The sequence below is a fragment of the Rattus rattus genome, chromosome 7 (genome assembly GCF_011064425.1).
Source record: "Rattus rattus isolate New Zealand chromosome 7, Rrattus_CSIRO_v1, whole genome shotgun sequence".
NCBI lineage: Eukaryota > Metazoa > Chordata > Mammalia > Rodentia > Muridae > Rattus > Rattus rattus.
The window spans coordinates 86,911,560-86,933,546 of NC_046160.1; the positions used below are offsets into that span (position 1 = coordinate 86,911,560).

General features: G+C 44.6%; 1 protein-coding gene and 1 pseudogene across 1 annotated transcript; both read right to left on the bottom strand.

Annotated features, from left to right (window-relative positions):
- The window catches only part of LOC116906130, a 31,046-nt pseudogene extending 26,836 nt beyond the window's left edge, over positions 1 to 4,210 (bottom strand).
- Positions 4,211 to 6,159: 1,949 nt separating this feature from the next.
- Positions 6,160 to 21,429, bottom strand: LOC116905155 (dehydrogenase/reductase SDR family member 7-like). Its single transcript, XM_032907927.1, is given in 8 exon segments — positions 6,160 to 6,424; positions 7,929 to 8,144; positions 8,759 to 8,881; positions 13,651 to 13,890; positions 14,624 to 14,730; positions 16,520 to 16,555; positions 16,558 to 16,671; positions 21,195 to 21,429. Coding segments are annotated over 8 exon segments (1,014 nt in total). The 5' UTR covers positions 21,328 to 21,429; the 3' UTR covers positions 6,160 to 6,379.
- Between the last annotated feature and the right edge of the window lie 558 nt (positions 21,430 to 21,987).

Below are 21,987 nucleotides of genomic sequence, written 5' to 3' on the forward strand. Positions count from 1 at the left end.
GGGGGAAAAACTGCATCAACTTATCTGAGGGGTAATGATTATCTATCTTACCCTGAAAGGCAATGCAGCTAATTGTCCATTTGTCTACATGTTGACTGAGCCAAGAGACCTGGGAGAGGCTCTAGGGTAAGATTAAAGCATCGGGGTCCCTTCCAAAGAGCGTATGGGACTGATCTCTTCCAAGATGTATGATTTGTGCCACCAGCAAGGGATAGGTGGGAAGGACCCTAGTTGAGGAGGTGGGTAAATGTATCCAGTAAAGAGAATATTGCTGCCAAAAAACTGCTGTTGGGGCAAAGGGGGTAGGAAGGACATCATTGAAAAATGTCTAGAATACCAGTGAAAAATCACAAGGCAGAGCTTCCTGTTTCTCAATATTGTTTAACTTTATGGTCCGCTAGTTCCTGGGAGAAGTTTCCTGCTTCTCAAGATTGTTTAACTTTATGGTCCCTTAGTTCCTGGGAGAAGCTTCCTGCTTCTCAAGATTGTTCTCTAAGATTTTAATCTAACTTTATGGTCAGCTAGTTCCTGGGAGAGAGTTGCCAAACCAGCTGATGTAATTACCCATTCCATAGCCTTAGGAGAGGCTTCCTGAAACATACAATTCTGGGGCCTAACCTGTTTCTTCTGCTCTAAACTTTGTGTCTATGGGGGCAACTTTGAAACTTTTACCTTTCATTCCCCACTTCTTCTAGTGGCTAGTTCTAATCATAGAACTAAATTTCAGTGTCTTCATAATATTATTTTTCTTGTCCTCCTAAAGCATGATATTGTTGAAATAACATCAAAATCTGCACAGCGCTCACTGTTTCTCTAATAAAATCTACTAACTTATTAAGGATGCATGGCCCAAACGTAAGAAGCTAAAGTAAAATCAAAAGGGGCCCTATTAATGAGGAGATTAAAGTTGTCAGCCGTGGAGATCTGTTGAATCATCTCTCAAACCATCCTTGTTGTGCTTCTCTGTCTCTCTGTCTTTTGTCTAACCTTTTTTTAAGTTTACTCATGGAGTCTTTAATTATTCCTAAATGGGCTACATAAAAACAATATTCTTCCTTTAGTGTAGCACACAGACCTCCTTCTTTAAGGAATATCAGGTCTAATCTTCTCTTATTCTGAAGGACTACCTCTGACAGGGAGGTTAGGGATACTTGGAGGTCAGCTAAAAAGTCTGTTTTACTCTTTCTATATCTAAGTCAATGGCAGTTCTGAATTCTCCATAAGCCTTGTGTTGCAGGTCAATAGCAGATGTCCTTGTAGCTGCCCTTGCAGCACCTAAACTCAGCCCTAAGATAATTGCCAGAGTAATTCTCAACTTTCTTTTGTGTCTTACTAAGACTTTAGCATCAGGATTCCAATCAGGATACTATCTGAACCTACACACAAAAGTCATGACTGCCTCTTAGAACTTCTAAACTTATACAGGTTGTGATCCCTGAGGCACATCCCAAGAAGTGTTAGGAGTACTAACGTACAGAATGCCTTCATAGTAAGGGGGTGTTACATCATCTGCAATAGAAATCAAGACTACCTCCAGACCTATGATTGGGGGACCTATCTCAATGGAGCCCAGGGCAAACAAGAAATTTATGTTTCTAAAGCATACTCCTCAAGTGAGCATTACAGCAACCTCGCAGTCACATCTCTGATATATCCACTTATCTGATGTGCAAATCTAGGGAGCTTCTAAAAATCCGAGTGTCCCTCTAGGTCCCAGCACCCTCCCAGTCCCCACAGCTAGTACGTGGCTGGTGAGGGCTGACACTTGACTGCTCTCAGGGTGGTTAGCAGCACCAGGTATGGTCCTTTCCAGCGAGGCTCGAGTGTCTGGGCCCAATGTTGTCGTACGTGGACGGAATCTCCAACGTAGAACTGGTGAGATGTATCAGGGGTCCCCAGGACATAAGTTCTTGCCAGCTGTAACCAAACTTCTTTCTGTATTACCTGTAGGTCTTTTAGCCTGGCATATAAATCATTATTACTATGAAATGTTGTTTCAATAACATCATCTAATAGAGTCAGAGCAGTCGAGGCCCATATAAGATCTCAAAGGGGTAGGGCTGAATCTGGAAGGGATATTCCAGAGTAAGAGGGAAGGAGTGCCACCCAGTCTGCGCCAGTCTTCATGGTCAATTTGGTCAGAGTCTCTTTTAGAGTTTTATTTATTCACTCTACCTGTCCTGAACTTAGAGGTCTGTAGATACAATGTAATTTCCAATCGACCTATAAATATCTGGCCACACCTTGGCTTACCTTGGCAACGAAAGCAGGGCTGTTGTCTGACCTGATTACCTTGGACACTCCAAACCAGGGAAGATGTCTTCCAGTATCTTCTTGATGACTACCAAGGCTGTCTCTTGCCTGGTGGGGAAAGCTTCTATCTATTCCTGAAAAGATATCTACAAGCACTAGGAGATATTTGTAACCACATTTTCCTGGTTTTATCTCAGTGAAGTTTACTTCAACTTCTCCACTAAACTTCCTAGGTCTTTTGCCCTGTTTGCTTATAAGCATTTACTTGCTGACATACCTCACACTTTTCTACTGTCTCTGGCTAAAATCTTAGAGAGTCTATTACATATATCTTAACTACATGGGTAGCTTCTTATCCCTAAATGAGGCCATCTGTGTATGTGCAAAGTGAGTCTCTGGGGAGTATAGCTTTCCCCTCAAGTGTGCCATATTGTCTTTTTTTTTTTTTTTTTTTTTTTTTTTTTTGCATTTGGGCCTTTTCTTCTGTTGTTAATTCTAAGTGAGGCCATACCTTAGTCTGATCCCACTTCCCAGTGGCTGTCTCTTGTGGACCTGCAACCAGGATAGGCTCCTGCATAGCCATTTTTCAAGCCACCTGATCTGATTTGTTATTGCCCCATACCACTGAATCTCTTCCCTCCTGATGTCCTAGGCAATGAATAATATTCACAGTTGTTGGCTTCATCAGGAATCCAAGAGACGGCAAAGGCATCTGCACTGATGTGCTTGGGGGTAGAGGTTTGTTCATTTCAGATGACATTTGTGTTGTCCACCATGGCAGTACCCACTCATCTCTGACCTTCATGAAGAGAACTATTCCTGTCTGTAGACAAGGTAGCCTCGGCTTTTAGCAGGGGTTGATCAGTCAGTCACAGCGGTCTTTCCTCCACCCATGGGCTTCTGCTGTGGTGGCTCCAGCTCAGGGTTGGGCAGCATGGTGACCAGATTGCCCCCAACAGGTGGAGAATCTAGTCCATGTCAGCTGACCAGTGGTCCCATCCTCTGGGACATTCCATTCAAAGGGAAAACATAAGCCACTCTACCACAGTTTAAGTACCGGATTGGGTGATAATTGTTAGTGACCGGCTGGCAGGAGCAGGTGTGTTCCAGGCAGACTGGCACTAAGCTACACATCTCCCAGCATCAGGTACTGGTACACTGAAACAGGTCTAAAGGTCCACATACACAGTCTGCAGATATGCATACACATGGCCTCACCCAGCCATTTAAGCCCACACAAGCCATTTTGGAGAGCAAATTTCTCATGAGCAAGGGATAGGGGCAGTCAGGGATGACAATAAACTAGTGGGTTACCCAGTTCTCACCAAGGTCCACTGTTCTTCGGGTAGTTCATAAGTATTGTTTTTGCCGGTACCCCCTGTATCCAAAGTTTTTTGATGGACACTGGCCCATTGGGGTGTAGAAGCACAGAGTGTTGGGCCCCTATATCCACAAAACACTGGGTAGGCTTCCCCTCTATCCTGGGGCAATCCCTGACCTAGTGCCCTTTTTTCTTATAATAGGCACACTGACCTACAGCCAAGAATTCTCTTCTGTTGCCAGGTACTGTCTTCCTAGTCCCTCTAACACCTGTGGCCAGTATAAGTTCCTCTCCTTCCTTTTATCTCTCTTTAGCTCTCTGGCTTTCTCTTCTTTTGTCTTTCTCTTTTTCAGTCTCTCTGTTATGATATCTTCTGCATCTTCCCCTACAGCTACTAGGTGCTATCCACTCTTGTGCACAGACCCTGAACCACACTTCAACCTTATTTTTTCTGCAAGTTACACTAACTCTCTCAGCAACATAGCTTAACCCCTCAAGTTTCTCCAACTTTTTTGTCATATTGTTTCTTTACCTTAGCCAAATTGGTGGGGCATTTTCTAGCCCCTCAGAGACCAACCATTGGAGCCTGGCAAAAGACTTGTAGCATTCCCTACCTTCAGGCATATTGAAGTCAACAGGCAGTTCCATGTCTGGAACATTCTTTCTTGCCTCTAGTAGGATTCTGTATTTCCTCAGTGGTGAAGAGGACCTGTAACAGCTACTAACAAGCATCTCAAGTGGAATGGTGAGAAAACAAGAAGAGAGTCCAGAAAATAGAGGTCCAAAAAAGAAGACAAATAGCATTCAGTCACACAGAAAAACAATCAAAAGACTAACAGACAAAAAACAGAAGTGTGCAGAAAAACAAAAAATAAGCAGCCGACAAAAGATTGCCACAAAACCGAACTGATTCAGACGGGAGCTTCCATGAGCTCACCAAAGACAAATGAAGGGGAGTGGATTTCACTTCACTCCTCCTTCCCCAGGGGACACCAAAGACAGACAGATGAAGGAGAGCAGATCAAAAATAACGGTTAAGTCAAAGATGCCTCTGGAGGCCAGCCGACATCAAATGTCGGCCACTCCTAGGAGCAAAAAGTCTGCCACGGTCCCTTCTTAATCTCAACTGACAAGTTGTGTGCTCTAGCCCTAACTTCAGTCCAGTGTTCTAAAATCAAACTCAGAGGAGTCCCATCGTCAAAGTCACAAGTAACACAAAACAAAGACCTAAGACACACAGACAAAGACCACTCTGGAAATACAGATGTCCAGGAGGGCGTGAAGATTTCTCCAACCAAGGAGAACTACACAACTACCGTGTCCTCACTGGTACCCACACGGGAATCTCCCAGGTGTCTTTGGGGTTTCCCCAGACTTCCTAGAACGTCTCCCAGGGCAACACAGTCAATGATCCCCTGGCACGTCTACCACTCACACCTGCCATCTCTCCTGAGACATGAGCGACTGCAAAACCAGAATTCACGAGCAAATACTGACCCAGAGTTTAGCCAGCACAGATACACAAAGACACAGATGTTATCTCACCTCCAAGTGGGTCTTCGGAGACGAGGGTGGTCTCTGATCCCGGACGAGCCCCCAAATGAAAAACCCCCAGAGCGGGGAGACCCTCACTCATTTAACCCCCAAGGCCCACCAGTTTCTTTCTTCTGCTCTAAACTTTTGTGTAGGGGGGCAACCTTAAAACTTCTACCTTTTAGTTTCTGTTAACAACATTCTAAGTCTGCATTCTTTTTTTTTTCTTCCATTTTTATTAAATTGGGTATTTCTTATTTACATTTCAAACACTATTCCCTTTCCCAGTTTTCTGTCCATCAACCCCCTAACTCTTACCCCTTCCCCTTCCCTTCTGTATGGTTGTTCCCCTCCCCACCCGCCCCCCATTACCCCTCTCCCAACAACACCTCACACTGGGGGGTCCAACCTTGGCAGGACCAAGGGCTTCCCTTTCCACTGGTGCCACAACAAAGCTATTCACTGCTACCTATGAAGTTGGAGACTGACATGGGTCAGTCTATGTATAGTCTTTGGGTAGTGGTTTAGTCCCTGGGAGCTATGGTTGGTTGGCATTGTTGTTCTTATGGGGTCGCAAGCCCCTTCAGCTCTTTCAGTTCTTTCACTAGTTCCTCCAATGGGGATCCTGTTCTCAGTTCAGTGGTTTGCTGCTGGCCTTTGCCTCTGTATTTGACATATTCTGGCTGTGTCTCTCAGGAGAGATCTAGCTCCAGTTCCTGCCAGCTTGCACTTCTTAGCTTCATCCATCTTATCTAGTTTGGTGGCTGTATATGTATGGGCCACATGTGGGGCAGACTCTGAATGGGTGTTCCTTCTGCTTCTGTTCTAAACTTTGCCTCCATATCCCCTCCTAAGGGTATTCTTATTCCCCTTTTAAAGAAGGAGTGAAGAATCCACATTTTGGTCATCCTTCTTGAGTTTCATGTGGTCTTGCATCTTGGGTAATTCGAGCATTTGGGCTAATAGCCACTTATCAATGAGTGCATACCATGTGTGTTTTTTGTGATTAGGTTATCTCACTCAGGATGATATTCCAAGTCTGCATTCTTAAATATGTTAAATGTTATTTTATTCAAGAAGGTACTACATACTCTTGTACAAATACAAGATAGAGGACAAAGTTTTCTTTATTATTCATCACATACTGAATAGAAAGTTGTATCAAAAACTAAATTCAAAAGTAGTCACTGGCCTGCCTTCTGTGCGCACGCTTACTGTGCATATGCTGTTTGTCATCCTCAACAAGTGGCTCAGACATCCCTGGTGGTTCTTTCAATCCCTCTTTGGCTTCCACAATGTATATTGAGAGTCTGGATCCTGTAAAAGAATAAGAGGAGCATGAACCAGAACCAGACCTTCCTCTTCTTGACCTGTGTCTGAGAACCAAATGTCTCCGTTTAATGAACTATATCGTCATTCAATCAATAGCGAGCTTTGTAATCCTCTGGCAAATTTTAACCTTAGCTTAGCACAGGGCAAAAATGGCATCAATTCTTTCCTACTCTTAAACAGTGAGAGCTCTTCTTCTTCCTTCTCAGGATCACACCCACTGATAGCCTAAGAGTACACAAAAGAGATCAGGGTATCTAGGATTTAATTATCTGGCTGATTGTGATGGTGCACACTCTTAATCCCAGCACTGGGGAGGAAGAGGCAGAGGGAGCTCTCCAAGTCTGAAGCCAGCTTGGTTTATGTAGGGAGATCAAGGGTTGTCAGGAGTAGGTAGGTAAGAAAGGAAGGGAGGGAGAGAGAGAAAAATATGGATGTGACTCTAAAATTATTTATGAGCTTTTGATATACTCTTTGCAAGATAAAACAAGGCAACTTGTTAACCCCTAAATGTGGTTTTCTTTTTGGGAAGGGTAAGCAATTACTCATCCAAGAATTTACCAAAAGACAGATAAATATAATTGTTTGTGTTGGTGGGTTACTTGAGAGGATCCATCTAAGAAAGAGAGAACTACAGGATGAATTCAGGCTTCTTAGCAGCAATGGAGCAGCCTCCCTGGAACTGAACTGGATAGCCTTATTGACGCTTTTTATTTTTATACAAAAGGCATCTTTTTCAAGTCAATTTCTGCATACCACAACCTCTTACCTGACCTAGGGGCTACCTTGAAAGACATGCATACCTAAGCAATTCTCAGGAGATTTTCTGGTTTGCCAGGCCTGTCTCCAGACTAAGATAGGCAAAGCCTCACACTTTCAAGGGAATAGCCCATAAAATCTCAGACAATCATTGATGAAAGCCTACTTCCAAGCCCAGGTGTCATCACTGCAGATTCCTGCCAGATATAACAGCTCTGCTAAAATGTTGTAACAAATGATAGTTCAAAATGGGGCATAGTCACTGCCCTGTGGGGAGAGACAGAGAGAGAGAGAGAGAGAGAGAGAGACAGAGAGAGAGAGAGACAGAGAGAGAGAGAGACAGAGAGAGAGAGAGACAGAGAGAGAGAGAGAGAGAGAAATCAGCCACCATATCTGTTTATTTAGAAAGATAGTCCTAAAGCAAGTAAAATCATGGGACAGACAGCGTGAGGGGCTTTTCCAAACATTGATGGAAAGAGATGCTGGCAACCTTTGTTTTGATTTTACCCTATACGAAGTTCACTCTTCCAGATTAGAAGCCATGTGATGAAACCATCCAATACACTGTATCGGTATAGAATATCTTCTACATTTTATGGTATTTTATTCATGAGACTGTTGTACAGTCAGAAAAACAACAAAAATCTTTTAAAAACTTTGAAAACGACTTCCTCCCCCCCCCTGCTCCCCAGGATCCAAACAATATTGTGAAGAAATAGAAAATTGCTCTTACCAAATTATTCCTAAAGTTTTGGATTCTTTTCTCCCCCAACTTGCAGGTTAGCCATAAGGCCCAGGTTGGCATATACTGCCAAATGTATGCACCCAACAATATGGGTTGGTCAGAGATCCAAACTTCCTTCAGATCGTTGGCCATGGAGATGAGCATCAGCCGCACACAGCGGCTTGTCGGCATCTTGTAACTCTGGTCTATATTCTCTCTCATGGGCTGAAAGTCAACAAGAGGTTAACAGTGAGGAAGGGACCCACAGGATGCGATCTGACAACTGGGGTCTGGAGGGGACTTCATAGGTGCCACTGAAGGGTTCTAAATTACGATATTTCAAAGAGCTTAAAAGGAGTTAGACATTTACCAGGTAAGATTACATGTGCTGAAGGCTCTCTACTCTTAATCACAATTTTCTCATAATAGGGCAAAATGCCTATTTTATTATCACATTTTCAGAAATATCAAACTACCAAGATTTACACTAGAGGAAAAGAGTGTGCAGTTCAGAGGTAATACGATCACTTAGAACAGGTGAGGCCCTGGCTTCAATGGTCAGCACCGTACAACATAAAACATATCTTATGCTTGGCAAGTGGAATCACGGGGAGGAAATGGAAAGAGATGAAAGGACATTCTTAATGAGGGTAGTGGATCCATGCTGGTGAGCCACTTACGAGTGTTAACAAGCTGGTGTTAAAGCAAGGCACTGAAGTACTACCCAGTGACCTGAACACCGTCCTTAACGGTGTCAGTTTCCGAATAGGCACCTGGTATACATGATGAAGCCGACATGGGTATTAAAGGGTGGGGATTTCCCTCCTAGATTTTTTTACCTTCGTTAATTCTTCAGTTAGGGCGTTCTTCACAACATTGGACTGCACAGGCCCTGGGTAAACGTTGCAAAGTGTTATGCCTGGATATTTGCCAAGCTCACTATGGAGGGCATTGAAAAATCCCTAAGGACCACAAAACAGGAACATAAGCGGAAAAGGAAAGGAAGAAGAATAAAAAGATAATATATTATGCAAACAGATGCTCTGGAGTAAACAGGTAGTTCTGACATATGCCTATCAGGGCTTTATTTATTTATCCAGTCATTTATCCCTTTTGACATCTTGCCTCATTGGTGATTGAACTGATAACCTTGTACACATTAGGCAAGGGCTCTAACACTTACATCTCTGGTATGTTTACAGTCAAATATTTACTTGTTTCTTAGGGGTGGCATGGCAGGGCCCAGTGTGCAGGGAAGAACGTGAGTGCAGACTCTAAAGCTTCACGGCAAGCATTTCCCTAGTCTGCCATCTCGACAGCACCCTTTTTACAGTGCATTTGGAGACAGCAGTCTAAGTGTGTCCAGCTAGCTTCGAACTTATGTACAGTCTTAAATGCCCAGATCTCTTCTCTCAGCCTCCCAAGTGCTTAGAATTCTCAGCATGCCTCCATAAAGACTGTTTTTTTTTTAAGATTTATTTTTGTTAATTTTAATTGTGTGTGTGTGTGTGTGTGTGTGTGTGTGTGTGTGTGTGTGCTTGTATGTAGCTATATGTAGGGTAACCACTTCCAAATTTGAAAACCTACCAAAACCTATCTCTGAGCTGGGCTTGGCTTGAAATTCCACCAATCCCCACTTCAGAAATTTCCACCCTTAAAAACTCCCCCACTTCCACCTCTACCGCCCCCCCCACACACACACACACACATACACACCAAGAAACCATATGAAAATAAAGGCTGTGTCTTGCTCAGTCCTCGATGGAGCAGAGGTAGTCACCCTCCTGGGTTTTCTCCTCCCAGGAAGTCTCTTCTGTGAAGTTTGTTGTGTATGTTGGTATCAGGAATTGCCTTCAGCAGGGACACCATTTGGTCACTGTTGCCATGGCAATGGCCATACATTCCCAAGAATTCCTTTAGTTTAATTCCAACCTCCACCTGGGAGTAGTTCCATCACATTCTAAATAAAAGGCAGACTTCTTCTGACCTCCTCCTCTTTCTCTTGTTTCTCCAGCCTCTTCCCCTTGTTGCCTTCTCCCATTAAATCTCTCCACATGGAACCCTGTTGGTTTGGTGTGCACTATATGGACGGGCACAGGCCGATATTTAACAACAACGATATTTAACAACAGTGTTCTGTGATTTTGTGGTATTCTTTGGCTCCTACTTAACTACCAGGATGCTACTCAGGGCCAAGCACCTCCATCCCAGAAACCTAACCCGTCAGAGTTGCAAGCCTTTCACTGTGCATGAGTGAATGAAGTCGCCTGCTTAGAATGTCTGATTCCTCTGGAACTAGAGTTAGAGGCAAACGTGAGTCCCCACCTTGGGTGCTGGGAACCAACCTCAAGTTCTATGCAGGAGCAATACTTGCCTTTAATGGCTGGACCATTTCTCCATCACCATCGATTAGGCATTATTTTACCTATAAGCCTAAAAATAACCGCCAGCAGACATCCCAGGAGGACTAATGGTTCACTGTCTGGAAACTGGTTTTTGGCAGCAATGTATCAGAGCAGGCAAGGAACGGGAAGGTTCCCAGAAAGAAACCCACATGCGTTCTGTGCACAAACACCCATCGCTCACTCCAAAAAGAGTCCTCTGCTCACACAAGATCACTGACAGGGACTTCTTCAAGTGCCCAAAAAGACCAAATGTGCAATTGTTGGGCAAAGGAGAAAAACAACTAAGAAACACAGAGAAATTCAGTTTCTCCATTTACATTACTATTTTATCCAGTGGAGAACCAGTCTTTCTTGAACAAATGACAAGTATAGGACTAGTCACAAATATGATGTGACCACCCACTGCAAGACCTTCCAAGGACCAAGCTAAACCTTCTGCACTCAAAGACACAGACCATTCCCAACCAATAGAAACAGATACTTTCTTCCCCACATTTCTTTTCCTTAATTAGGAGAATGTGCCTGCGTTATTTTAAAGACTGGATGTTGGGTATGGTGGTTCACACTAGTAACCCCTCCATAGAAAGGAAGAAGCAGGAGGATCAGAGGTTCAAAGCCATCCTCAGCAAATAAGGAAGTTAGGGGCCAAAGCATGCTCTATGGGACTGTCAGGGAAAAACAAGAAAAATGGAGCAGTACTGGGACTCTAAAAGGCAAGGTCATGGTTCATTTGTACACAATCTAACAACATTAACTCGCTGTCTGCTCTAAACCCTGACTAGCACAGAGATGATGGGGGTTCCTGCTGTCAGGCTGAGTTTTGTGTAGCAGTTTCCTTTGATATTAAAACTGTGGAGGATGGGGGCTGGAGAGATGGCTGAGCATTTAAGAGCACTGACTGCTCTTCCAAAGGTCCTGAGTTCAAATCCCAGCAACCACATGGTGGCTCACAACCATCTGTCATGGGATCCGATGCCCTCTTCTGGTATGTCTGAAGGCAGCTACAGTGTACTCACATATAATAAATAAATAAATCTTAAAAAAAAAAATGGAGGAAAGCCCCTTCAGAGGCAGGATTTTTGAAAGGAGGTAAAACAGAATGTTCAAAGGGAAAATGAAAAATTCCATCCTGAAACAAAACTCCTTAAATTCAGAAAGTAAACAACTCAAAATAACTTTAGGAAGTCCCTGAAATTGACCAGAGTCACTAGGCCCCTCCCACTCCCAGCACACATTCACTGCCAGAACTGCTGAGAGATGCTCTCAGATAAGCTGAGCTAGTTGTCAGAAACAGAGACAAGACAAGCTGCCTGGGAAAGGCTCAGATCAACTGAGCTACCTGGAAAAAAAACACTCTCCAATCTATTGAGCTGCTTGCAGTCTGTGCCTCGTGCTCCAGGTTTCCCAGCTTGTGAGCTGTCAACCATGCTGGGATGGGCTTTGGTGGTACACCTGTCATTGGGTCATTTCTGTTTCTGAAAGTAATTCCTCACCCAAACTCCTGTAAGTAACACCAATAAAACTCATTGGTTCAATAAGTTGAACTTTGGTGTAGCCATACTTGATCTTGTCATTTGCTCCTTATCTGAGATAAGCAGCTGTTGTTCATGTCTCCCCAGAAATAGTGTGATAAAACAGTCACACAGTGCCTACCTCACAGAGGGTCCAAAACAAAGTACTTGGTAAAAGAATAAAGAGCTCCTATACTTTTATCCTTCCTGTAAGACAGACAGAGGGAACTAAGCAGCCAGGCAGACGCTAAGCCCTCCCCTGGCATACTGCGTTCACCCTTCAGCCGTTAAAAGTTCACTGTCAGAGATGGGAAATAGCTCAGTGGTTAAGTTTGCCTCCCAGAATCCACTTGGCAGCTCATGGCCATCTGTAACACCAGTTCCAGGGACTCTAGTGCCCTCATGTGGTTTTCATGGGTATTGTATGCATGTAGTACACAGACAAAAATAAAAAAAAAAAAATACTTCTTAAGAAGTTCACTGTAACTTCTAGGAATATGGGAAGGAAATGTGTTCTTTAAAAAGGCTTCCTGGGATATGGTGGTAAGTGCCTCTGAGGCCAGCTCTTGGGGAATAAAGGCAGGATTTGGAGCTCAAGATCAGCCTGTGCTAGAAGAGACAGTCCAGAACAATAGAAAAGCCCCTAGTCTTAGCATTTCATCTAAGTATGGCTATGAGTTCTGTTATAGCTACTGCTATGACTTCTGCTATGACTTCTATTACAACTACTGCTATGACTTCTGCTACAACTGCCCACATTATTGTCAGAGAATCCAACCCAAAATAAAACAGAAAGTCATGAAGGGCAGGACAGACAGCTTACCTGTGTCTTATTAACAACATCCTGTATGTCTTATGATACTACATATCAATAGCCAACAGATAGGGTCTGTACTCTACAGCAGCTGCCTGTCTGAGATGGGACTGTCTCTGCGGAAGGTTGATTGACAGGCCCTGACTAAATCTGAGGACAGCATCTGAACTGCAACCTTTCATCACTATGCACTGTTGGTCCTGCATGGCAGAGATGGGTCCTGCTGAACTACATCTTCAGTTTCTGGGAAAGCATGGTGACCTGCACCACTGAGTCTCGCATGCCAGTGGTGGGACAGCCACTAAAACTCTCCTTCCAATATATGTGTTTCCTGATCGTCTCAGAGAATTTACTCTCTCTTCACATTTACTCTCAAGCCAAAATGAAAAGCTCGTTCCCTTCTGCTATTTCAGTCTCATGAGACATCTAACATAAATGAAGCTTTTCTCTTAGTCATTGACCTAATCAGAATGTCTTCTTCCAAAGAAACCGTAAGAAACAAAGTCACATGTTCCCTAAGAGAGACGGGCCCAGGGCTAAGCATTCTCTGATGTGCACGCACAAAGAGACAGGAGAAAATAAAGAACAAGGAAAGGGGAAGGAAACAGAAGTCACAGACCTAGGACCACAAAACCTGCACGTCCTGGGACACCGAGAAGAAAGGAGCGGTAAGGCCGAGTTGCCGTGAGGATGTGGTGGAGCTCAGAGTAAGGTGAAAGGTGGAGGACTCAGTAGATCATCCTAAGGGAAGAACTGCCTCATCCTTACATCCCCAGGGTCTGATACAGCATATGCTACAGTACAAGTGCTCAGAGCCTGTATTGATGGGTTGATGAGTTCTAAGCTGGTGTGATGTGATGTGGCTTAAACATTCCTTTTATCTAAGGCGAGATGTCAGCCTCTCTTGCCTCAGTCCCAATTCCAATCAGCACATCCACTCAGTCTTACTCCTCAAACACACACAGAGGTCAGCTTTCCCACTTAAGTGTGAGCCACCTTACCCGAAGAGCATGCTTGCTGGCACAGTAGCCACTGGAAAGGGACACAGAAGCAATTCCCGCAAGGCTATTCACAGTAACAATCTTCCCTTGTTTCCTCTCTACCATGTGAGGCAGAACACACTTGGTCAAGGACACCGTCCCTAAGTAGTTCAGATTCATCAGCTCCTTGAAGACTTCCAAGTTGGTTTCCAGAACTAAGGAACGCTGGGATCTTCCACCATTGTTGACCAAAATGTCAATCTAAGAATCAGAAAATGGGTTCTTAAAGGCAGTGTAAGAAAACAATTACTCGTATTGGTAATCAGAAGAGTAAATGGGACAGTGGTGTGGGTCTAGTAGCAGCTAAAAAATAAAATAAGAGGAAATAGATGGTACAGCCCATATCTTTAAGTCCCGCACTTGTGAGGCAGAGGCAGGCAGATCTCATGAGTTCAAAGCCAGCCTGGACTTCAGAGTAAGTTCCAGAATGGCCTATCACGAGAGAGAGAGAGAGAGAGAGAGAGAGAGAGAGAGAGAGAGAGAGAGAGAGAGAGAGAGAGAGAGAGAGAGAAGAAAAGAAAGGAAGAAAAGGGAATGGAAGAAGGAAAGAGGAAAGGAAGAGAAAGGAACAGAGAGAGAGAGACAGAGACAGAGAGAGAGAGAGAGAGAGAGAGAGAGACAGAGACAGAGACAGAGACAGAGACAGAGAATAAGCAGAATTCACCGTGGACTTTCCATTTGAAGTAACCAGTATCAGAAGAAGAAAAGCATCAGTAGATGTTAACTACACTCACACTGCATGAGGAAATTAGTGCTTGGGAAGGGATGAATGTACTAAGTAGCTACAGCCAGTTCACAGCCCTGGCCTCTCAGCATGTGCTCCCTCTGTCTCTCCCTTTGAAGGGGATCCACAGTTGGAAATCCCTTTGGCAGTTCTGTGGAGAGACAGACAAGCAATACCATCCATGCTTCACAAACATAAAATGCAACTTACTTTACCAAATTCCTGCAGAACGGCTTTGGTCGCTGCCTCATGGGAACTTGTGTCAGTCAAGTCAAGGGGCAGAACCAGTATATCTTTTTCTTTTAAATTGCCATTCTCTGAAAAAGACACAAGGACAGTAAGCAAGCCATGCCACTTTCACTGACCTCAGCTTCCCTGTTAAATTTAACCTCTATTCCACAAAAAGGCAGCAGTGAACTCATTCGAGGCGGCACTTCCTAAGCATCTCTCACTGACGGGAAGGCAGGAGATGCTGTGCAAGGTGTCAGTGGTTAGGAGCGTGCACCACTTTTCCAGAGGACCTGAGTTTCATTCCTAGCACCCATGTCACAACCACCTATAATTCCAGTTCCAGTATGGCCTCCAAGGATACCTGCACTCAGATGTTCAGACTCACATATACACATAATTACACATAAATCTGTTTTCTAAAGTTTATACCAGACACCGGGTAGTCGTGGAGCACACCTTTAATCCCAGCACTCAGGAAGCACAGGCCGAGGTGGAGGCAGAGCAGGTGGATTTCTGACTTCAAGGCCAGTCTGGTCTACAGTTCCAGGACAGCCAGGGCTACACAGAGAAACTCTGTCTTAAAACGCTGAGGGGGGAGGGGGGCTATACTATAAATCAGTAACAGCTGAGAAGGCCAGTAGGGGACGATGGGTAGAAGCTTCTTCCCCAAGACCAAGAACTCCAGACAGTAAATAAGGAAAGACGTGCAGTCCTTCAGACGATTCCTACCTAAAGACACTGAGACATAATCAATTCTCTCTATTTCCATCACCAGAGGAAGAACTGAATTGGATTATTCTGGACTTTTTAATATAAAATAAGAAACAGTTAAAAAAAAAAAACCAGAAAGTACACAGACTGTGAGAGGAACGGGTTCTTTGCCTTTGTGGGCAAAGACAAGAAAGAACGTGACTAAAAACCCAGCAAGGCTTGTACCAGTGACCACACAGAGAAATGGGAACAGGGGTCCTCACAGCCCAGCATTGCTGACAGGCTTATTAATCAGGCCTTACAGGTCTCTGTGGTGGAGGACCAATGGCCATTTCAAAAAGGCATAGAACTAAAACACAATGGCATCATGAAGAGAGCCTGTGACTGCTGAGATGGGGCAAAGACTCTTCTATCTTTTATATCCCTGGGTGAATGTAGTCAGCAAAGAAAAAGATAACAGAAGAATAGCAGACAGAGATTACACATAAAGAAGCACACTCGTGTGTGTGTGTGTGTGTGTGTGTGTGTGTGTGCATGTACACAGAGAGACAGAGATTTAAGACTACATAAATGTTAAACAGCTCCTGAAGTGTCTATTAAGTGAAGATGACAAGATTAGAACTGTGTGAATGTAGAAAGTATTGCCTACAGTTCATTTTTAAACTTTATTACTTTCCTTTCATTTTATCGATCCAAACACAACACACACATACCCATACACACACACACACACACGCACGCGCACACGCATACACACACACACACACGCACACACACACACACACACACACACCACCCATAACTTTAATATCTGACATAAGGCAAAATGAATTCATTCCTAACTACATTTCCTTAGTTGTGCCCATGAGGCCCTACTCTGAAGCAAAGACCTGAGTCATTAAAGTCCACCAGCACCAGCTTACTCGCCTTTCAATATCAAAAATTGGTATAAAAACAATAATGGAAGGCTGGCTTGAAAGAATAAAAAGACAAGCAACCAGGGCTGCTTAAGAGGTGACAGAAAAGGAGGTCTGGGCAGTACGCATGCGCGAAGCTCAGGAGCCAGCGCGAACTGCGCAGGACAATCCCACCTTCCCTCACTTGCAAAGCTGCGCTAAGTCTGGACTCTCACTACTAAGAATTGACTGCTAGGAATTGACTCACCCAGGCATCTTCTCTTCACCCGCTCCAGCTCCTGCCCCTTCGGGCTGACAGCACCAGAGAGACCCCCAGTTTAGATAACTGGAAAGCCAATTCCTCACCAATGCCGCTTGATGCTCCAGTAATCCACACCACCATGTCGGTCAGCTCCCATTCTGTTAAAGAAGGAAGAGTGTCACAGGGGAGATAGTATGCGATGAATGTCACCCATCTACCAAAGAACAGTAAAACATGAATGAAATTAAAAAAAAAAAAACTTTTAAAAATATCACTAAGTATGAGTCTGAAGCTCTAATATTTGGAGCATAAACTTTCAAGTGTCCTGGGATTCACTCAAACTGTGAGAATGTTGCCTCAAGTATACAAAGGCTGGGTACAGTCTGGAGCACCTCTATAAACCAGGCATGTCTGTGATTCCAGAAGCTGGAAGGGAATCAAGATGTAAGAAGTTCAAAGCCGGGGTTGGGGATTTAGCTCAGCCGTAGAGCGCTTGCCTAGCAAGCACAAGGCCCTGGGTTCGGTCCCCAGCTCCAGAAAAAAAAAAAAAAAAAAAAAAGAAAGAAAAAAAAAAAAAGAAGTTCAAAGCCATCCTTGGCTACATAATCAGCTGGAGGACAGAGACCTCTGTGGATACACAGAGACCTTGTCTCAAACAAAATCAATGGCGAGAGGCGGGGGGGGGGGGGGAAGGGGAGAGAGAGAAAGCAAGACACCAGACAGTGGTGGTGCACACCTTTAATCCCAGCACTTGGAAGGCAGAGGCAGTAGGATATTTATGAGTTCGAGGCCAGCCTGGTCTACAAAGTGAGTTCCAGGACAGCCCAGGGCTACACAGAGAAACCCTGTCTTAAAACAAAACAAACAGAAAAGCATGGATACAAACCCCATCCTTAATGAGCAGCCCATACTGTATGTTGTATATTTTGGAATCTTGGTAAATCTCCTAGAATCTATTTGTAGCTAAGCCTCATTACTATATGGTTTCACTCAGTTTATCTGCTTATTTGACAACGAAAATTAAAGCTAGTGACTAGAAACTCATTACCTTCTCTACTAAATGAGAAGGCAATAAATTCTAATTTCTGAGGCAAACCCACAGATGCCTTTGAAAATACCATATGTGGCACGATAGTATGATATAACTGTGTTGTCATTGTTTCTGTTGTTTAGACAGCATCTTGCTGTTTGCCTGAAGCACACACTTCATCCTCCTGCCTCTACACCATAAGTGCCACCCTCCCAGCAGTGTGATCCCTTGTCCCAATCCTCTTCCTGGATTTAATTGTTTAAATTCCATTATTACGATGACACATTATAATGACTGCAGTGCATGTGCATGTGCATGTGCATGGCGGGGTGTGTGTGCATGGTGGGGTGTGTATGCATGTGCCAGTCAGGGGGACAATCTGAGAAGCCAGTTCTTTTCTTCCACCTTTTTGTGGTGTGCAGGGTGGCACTCGGGCACACTGTTCAGCAAGCAGCTTTAACGCTGGTCTCACTGTTGTGGGTCCTCACCACAGAAGACTAGGTTTAAGCCAATAGGAAGCCTTTATTAGCCATCTGGCAACTACACTGGGTGCGTGGGATCCCAGTGCAGCCCCAGCCTTTCTTGGATGAGCTTTTAAGCACAAAAACTATATTCTGGGTTGACACACTTCAGAAGCAGAACTACAGAAGCTAAAAAGCAAGGTTCGTCCCTTTAGATCCTTTTCCAGAACTATGTACTTGGATGGATTAGGTCTTTGTTTCGTTTTCGGCAGGAGGTGCTGTTTTTGTTTTTTTGTTTTTTTGTTTTGTTTTGTTTTGTTTTTCTTTTTTTCGGAGCTGGAGACCGAACCCAGGGCCTTGCACTTGCTAGGCAAGCACTCTACCACTGAGCTAAATCCCCAACCCCAAGGTGCTGGTTTTATGCTCTGAATGGTACTTTAAGGCGTCAGTTGTGCTAAGATCTGGGGGCCTACTAAGGACTGAGGCTCTGTAACACTCACCAGACCTCATGTGGTCTCTCGTGGGCTCTAATTTATACCATGACAGGGGGCAATAAGGCTCTCTAGGCTGGCCTTACTCCATTCTTGTCTATGAGCTTAACACAATTCCATATTAAAAACCATCACAAGAACATCATGGAGTCTGAGTTCTTCAGAAACCTGAGGTCTTCTGGAGTAAGTTATCCACATTAGTCTATTACATCCACCGAGGCAGTGACTCTGTCCTCCTTCATCTCAGCAGGGGTCTAACACCTTGCAAAGACTAGAATATCAAAAGGACTCCATAAGTAAGGATCTACTGAATAAACACCAAGAACCCTGGCTGAAACAGAACCCACGCTGCCTGCTGCCCTAGGGTGCACACATTCAGACATGGTCAAGTTAGGTCCCCAGTGCTGAGGACCGATCCCATGCTGCGAGTATAACAAACATTGGAACTATCCTTAAACCATAGCCAAAGCCCTAAACAGAGACGGTATTGTAAAACCCGACTGCTTCTTAGACATTCGGACACATATAACTTGTCCTAGAAATAACCAAACTATGTAAACAAAGCTTTCCTTTCAGGTAAAATGCTTTCAAGACTTTGCCCGAGTAAGAGATGTGTACTCAGACAGCCATTTACAACTGCTTACTAAAAGCTTGTTTATATATTACCCTACATACCATTTAGTTTGTAACTGTTACTAATCAACCTCAATTAACATAGTCCAACTTTTTTTACACCAATTAACACCTATTATATAAAGCCAGAGTAAAAATGTTCTCAGGCTCAAGTTTATGCTCACATGATGACAGATATGAAACCCATCTTCCCATCCTGAAGTGGGAAATTTAATTTAGCATCCATTTTTGTTCATTAAGTGTTTCCATAGAATCTGGCAATCATGAAGAAAAAAGAAAACAGACTCTGAGAGTTGACAAGAAACCTAGAGTTTAATGTCCAACCCAGCTTGAAAAATCTCTCCCAAGGCCCTTAACCACTCTGTCTCATCCCTCACAAGATGTGGAAGCTGCTTCTCCCTGACGTGAGAGAGAGCTTCCATACCCAAAGTCCTGTCTCCTCTAAGACTAAACACACCCAATTGCTGCTATTGGACCTCTCAAAACACCCCTCACCCCTCTTACACACCTCTGCCTACCTCAGATTGGTGTTTGATATGTATTTGGATGCTGTTAATATTTTTACATTTCAAACATAATTAACATGTTAATAATTTTTATGTGATCATATAATTTATAAACGGATTAAATCTTCCGTCTCAATAAAAGCACCGAGGCCAAACACAAACAACACCCACAGGCAGCGGATAGCGGTAAACTGACACAAATCTGTCTAAACAATGCTCAGTGAAGAGCTACAGTTAACAGATGTATGGGGTATTTAGGGATTCTTGCCCTCAACCATGAGAGACAGTCTCCAGGTCACAGCCATGCATTTTCAGTTTTGCAGCATGGAATTCACAAGCACACTGTGCGGCTGCCTTTGTCAGTGCTGCAACTGTTAGAGCCAAGGAAACGCAGCTTCAGAACTAAGACAGCAAGGATACCCAGAGTTTGGGAGGGACATAAAATACTATCCCCTGTTTTTCTCTGTCTGCAGGACCCAGGTTTCACCTACTCCTGCCCGGTTGACTTTGAATACAGTTCCTTCTGAGTCACCAGCTACTTCAAAGCACATTTTCTCAGGTGCTCTCTGTGTGTATTTTTCACCGTGAATAATGGGATCCCACTTACTTCTTTAAGGGCAAAAAAAAGCCTACCTAGGGCAGGCTTTTAGTTTCTCTGTCAATGTCTTTAACTGACAAAACAATACGAATAATGCCCGTGTTATAAGAATTGTTCCCGGGTTGGGGATTTAGCTCAGTGGTAGAGCGCTTGCCTAGCAAGCGCAAGGCCCTGGGTTCGGTCCCCAGCTCCGAAAAAAAGAAAGAAAGAAAAAAAAATTGTTCCCTCCAAAGGTCCGAGGCTGTTTATGCCGCGCTGAGCACACTGCCCACGTGACATGACATGACACACACCAGTATCTGTGGACTGATATGTCAAAGCCTGTGAATCACGCATTAAGTGAACATCAAACACCGAGCAAGCCGTAGGCCAAAGTGAAGCAGGTGCAATGCTCCTTCGTGTACCCAGCATGATCTCCCTCTGAGCAAAATGCCACCTCAGTGCTTTCTATTGTGAATTTTTTAGCCTAATGAGTAGGTAAGGGGGTGGTGAGTCAGACCAAATTTTCTTTCGGTGCTTTGGGAGAGTAAAAAAGCACAAGATAAAAAATCTTGGGGATGAACAGACAACTGGGCCTCTTACAAAGCAAGAGGTACACTCTGCTCTCTATGGTGCCGTCCCTGATAGTGTCCCGGGATCCGTGGGATCCTACTGAAGAAGTCTGTGTCCTGCAGGCATCAGAGGATTGCAGTTCTCTCTTGGAGTTTACATATTCTATCCTAGTCTGGACAAATCAGTCCCATTTTCGAATTAAGACAAGGGACAGAGTGAGTACTGTCTGTTTACCTACTGCTTCTTCCTCCCTGACACTCAACCCTTGGGCAAGGCTCAGCTTGGCAACAGAGACTCCACCCTACCCAGAGGGTCCTCTGCCCTGCTCGCTGTCGGCGGAGCTCAGGATGCTCCTCTGCCACTCGCTGCAGGGGCTCTCCCTTAGAGCGCAGGCACTTGAGGATGCTCACCTGGGCGTCGCCCTTGCCATTCGGCCCACAACAAGGTTAGGTCGGCATCTGCCCGCAGGAAGCGTAGGAACTGCACCAGGGGCAGGATCACCGCGCACAGCGCCAGCAGCCAGAGCAGCAGCTCCCAGCTCATCGCTGTCCCTTGCCTGCCCCTCTCTGCGGGCGAGCGGAAGACGGTCGGCGCCCTACTTCTACGCTGCGGGTCACAACCCCGGGGCTCCACCCAGAGAGTTCCCGAAGGCGGGGCTTCATCTGGGTCCCGGGCTGCACCGCGGCGTCGGGGAAACACCGCCAAGCTCCAGAACTGGAATTCTACGCGTCCCTGCTGTGTGTTGCAATGGAAGGCATGGGAAACAAAATTACTTGGGGCACTGCTGTTGGGAGAGTAGTCAACAAGACTTGTGAGGGCATGAACAAGTCTTTTATAGCCCTATTTAGGACGACGTGCTTTTCAGGGCTTTGGTGGTGCCTTGGAGAGAAACAAAACAATCTATCTTTGAACAATGCTGCCCGCTCTTAGCCCCGGGTCCCATCCCCCACTCCACGCTGGGAATTGTGCCCAGGTCCTTCTACCCGCTGGGCAAGTTCCCAACAGCTGAGCTAAACCCTCACTCCTTCACCCCTTTTCCTAATCTGTTTTTCTTTCTCTTTAAGCGTGTGGACCAAGATAAGCGTACCGAAGTAACCCAGCAGTTAAACTGGGTTGCCCGCGTGGATGGTCCACTTATGTTTAGAAAAATATTACAACTGATACTCATTTGGCCAAAAGCTGAATATCATGGCTCAGCCAAAT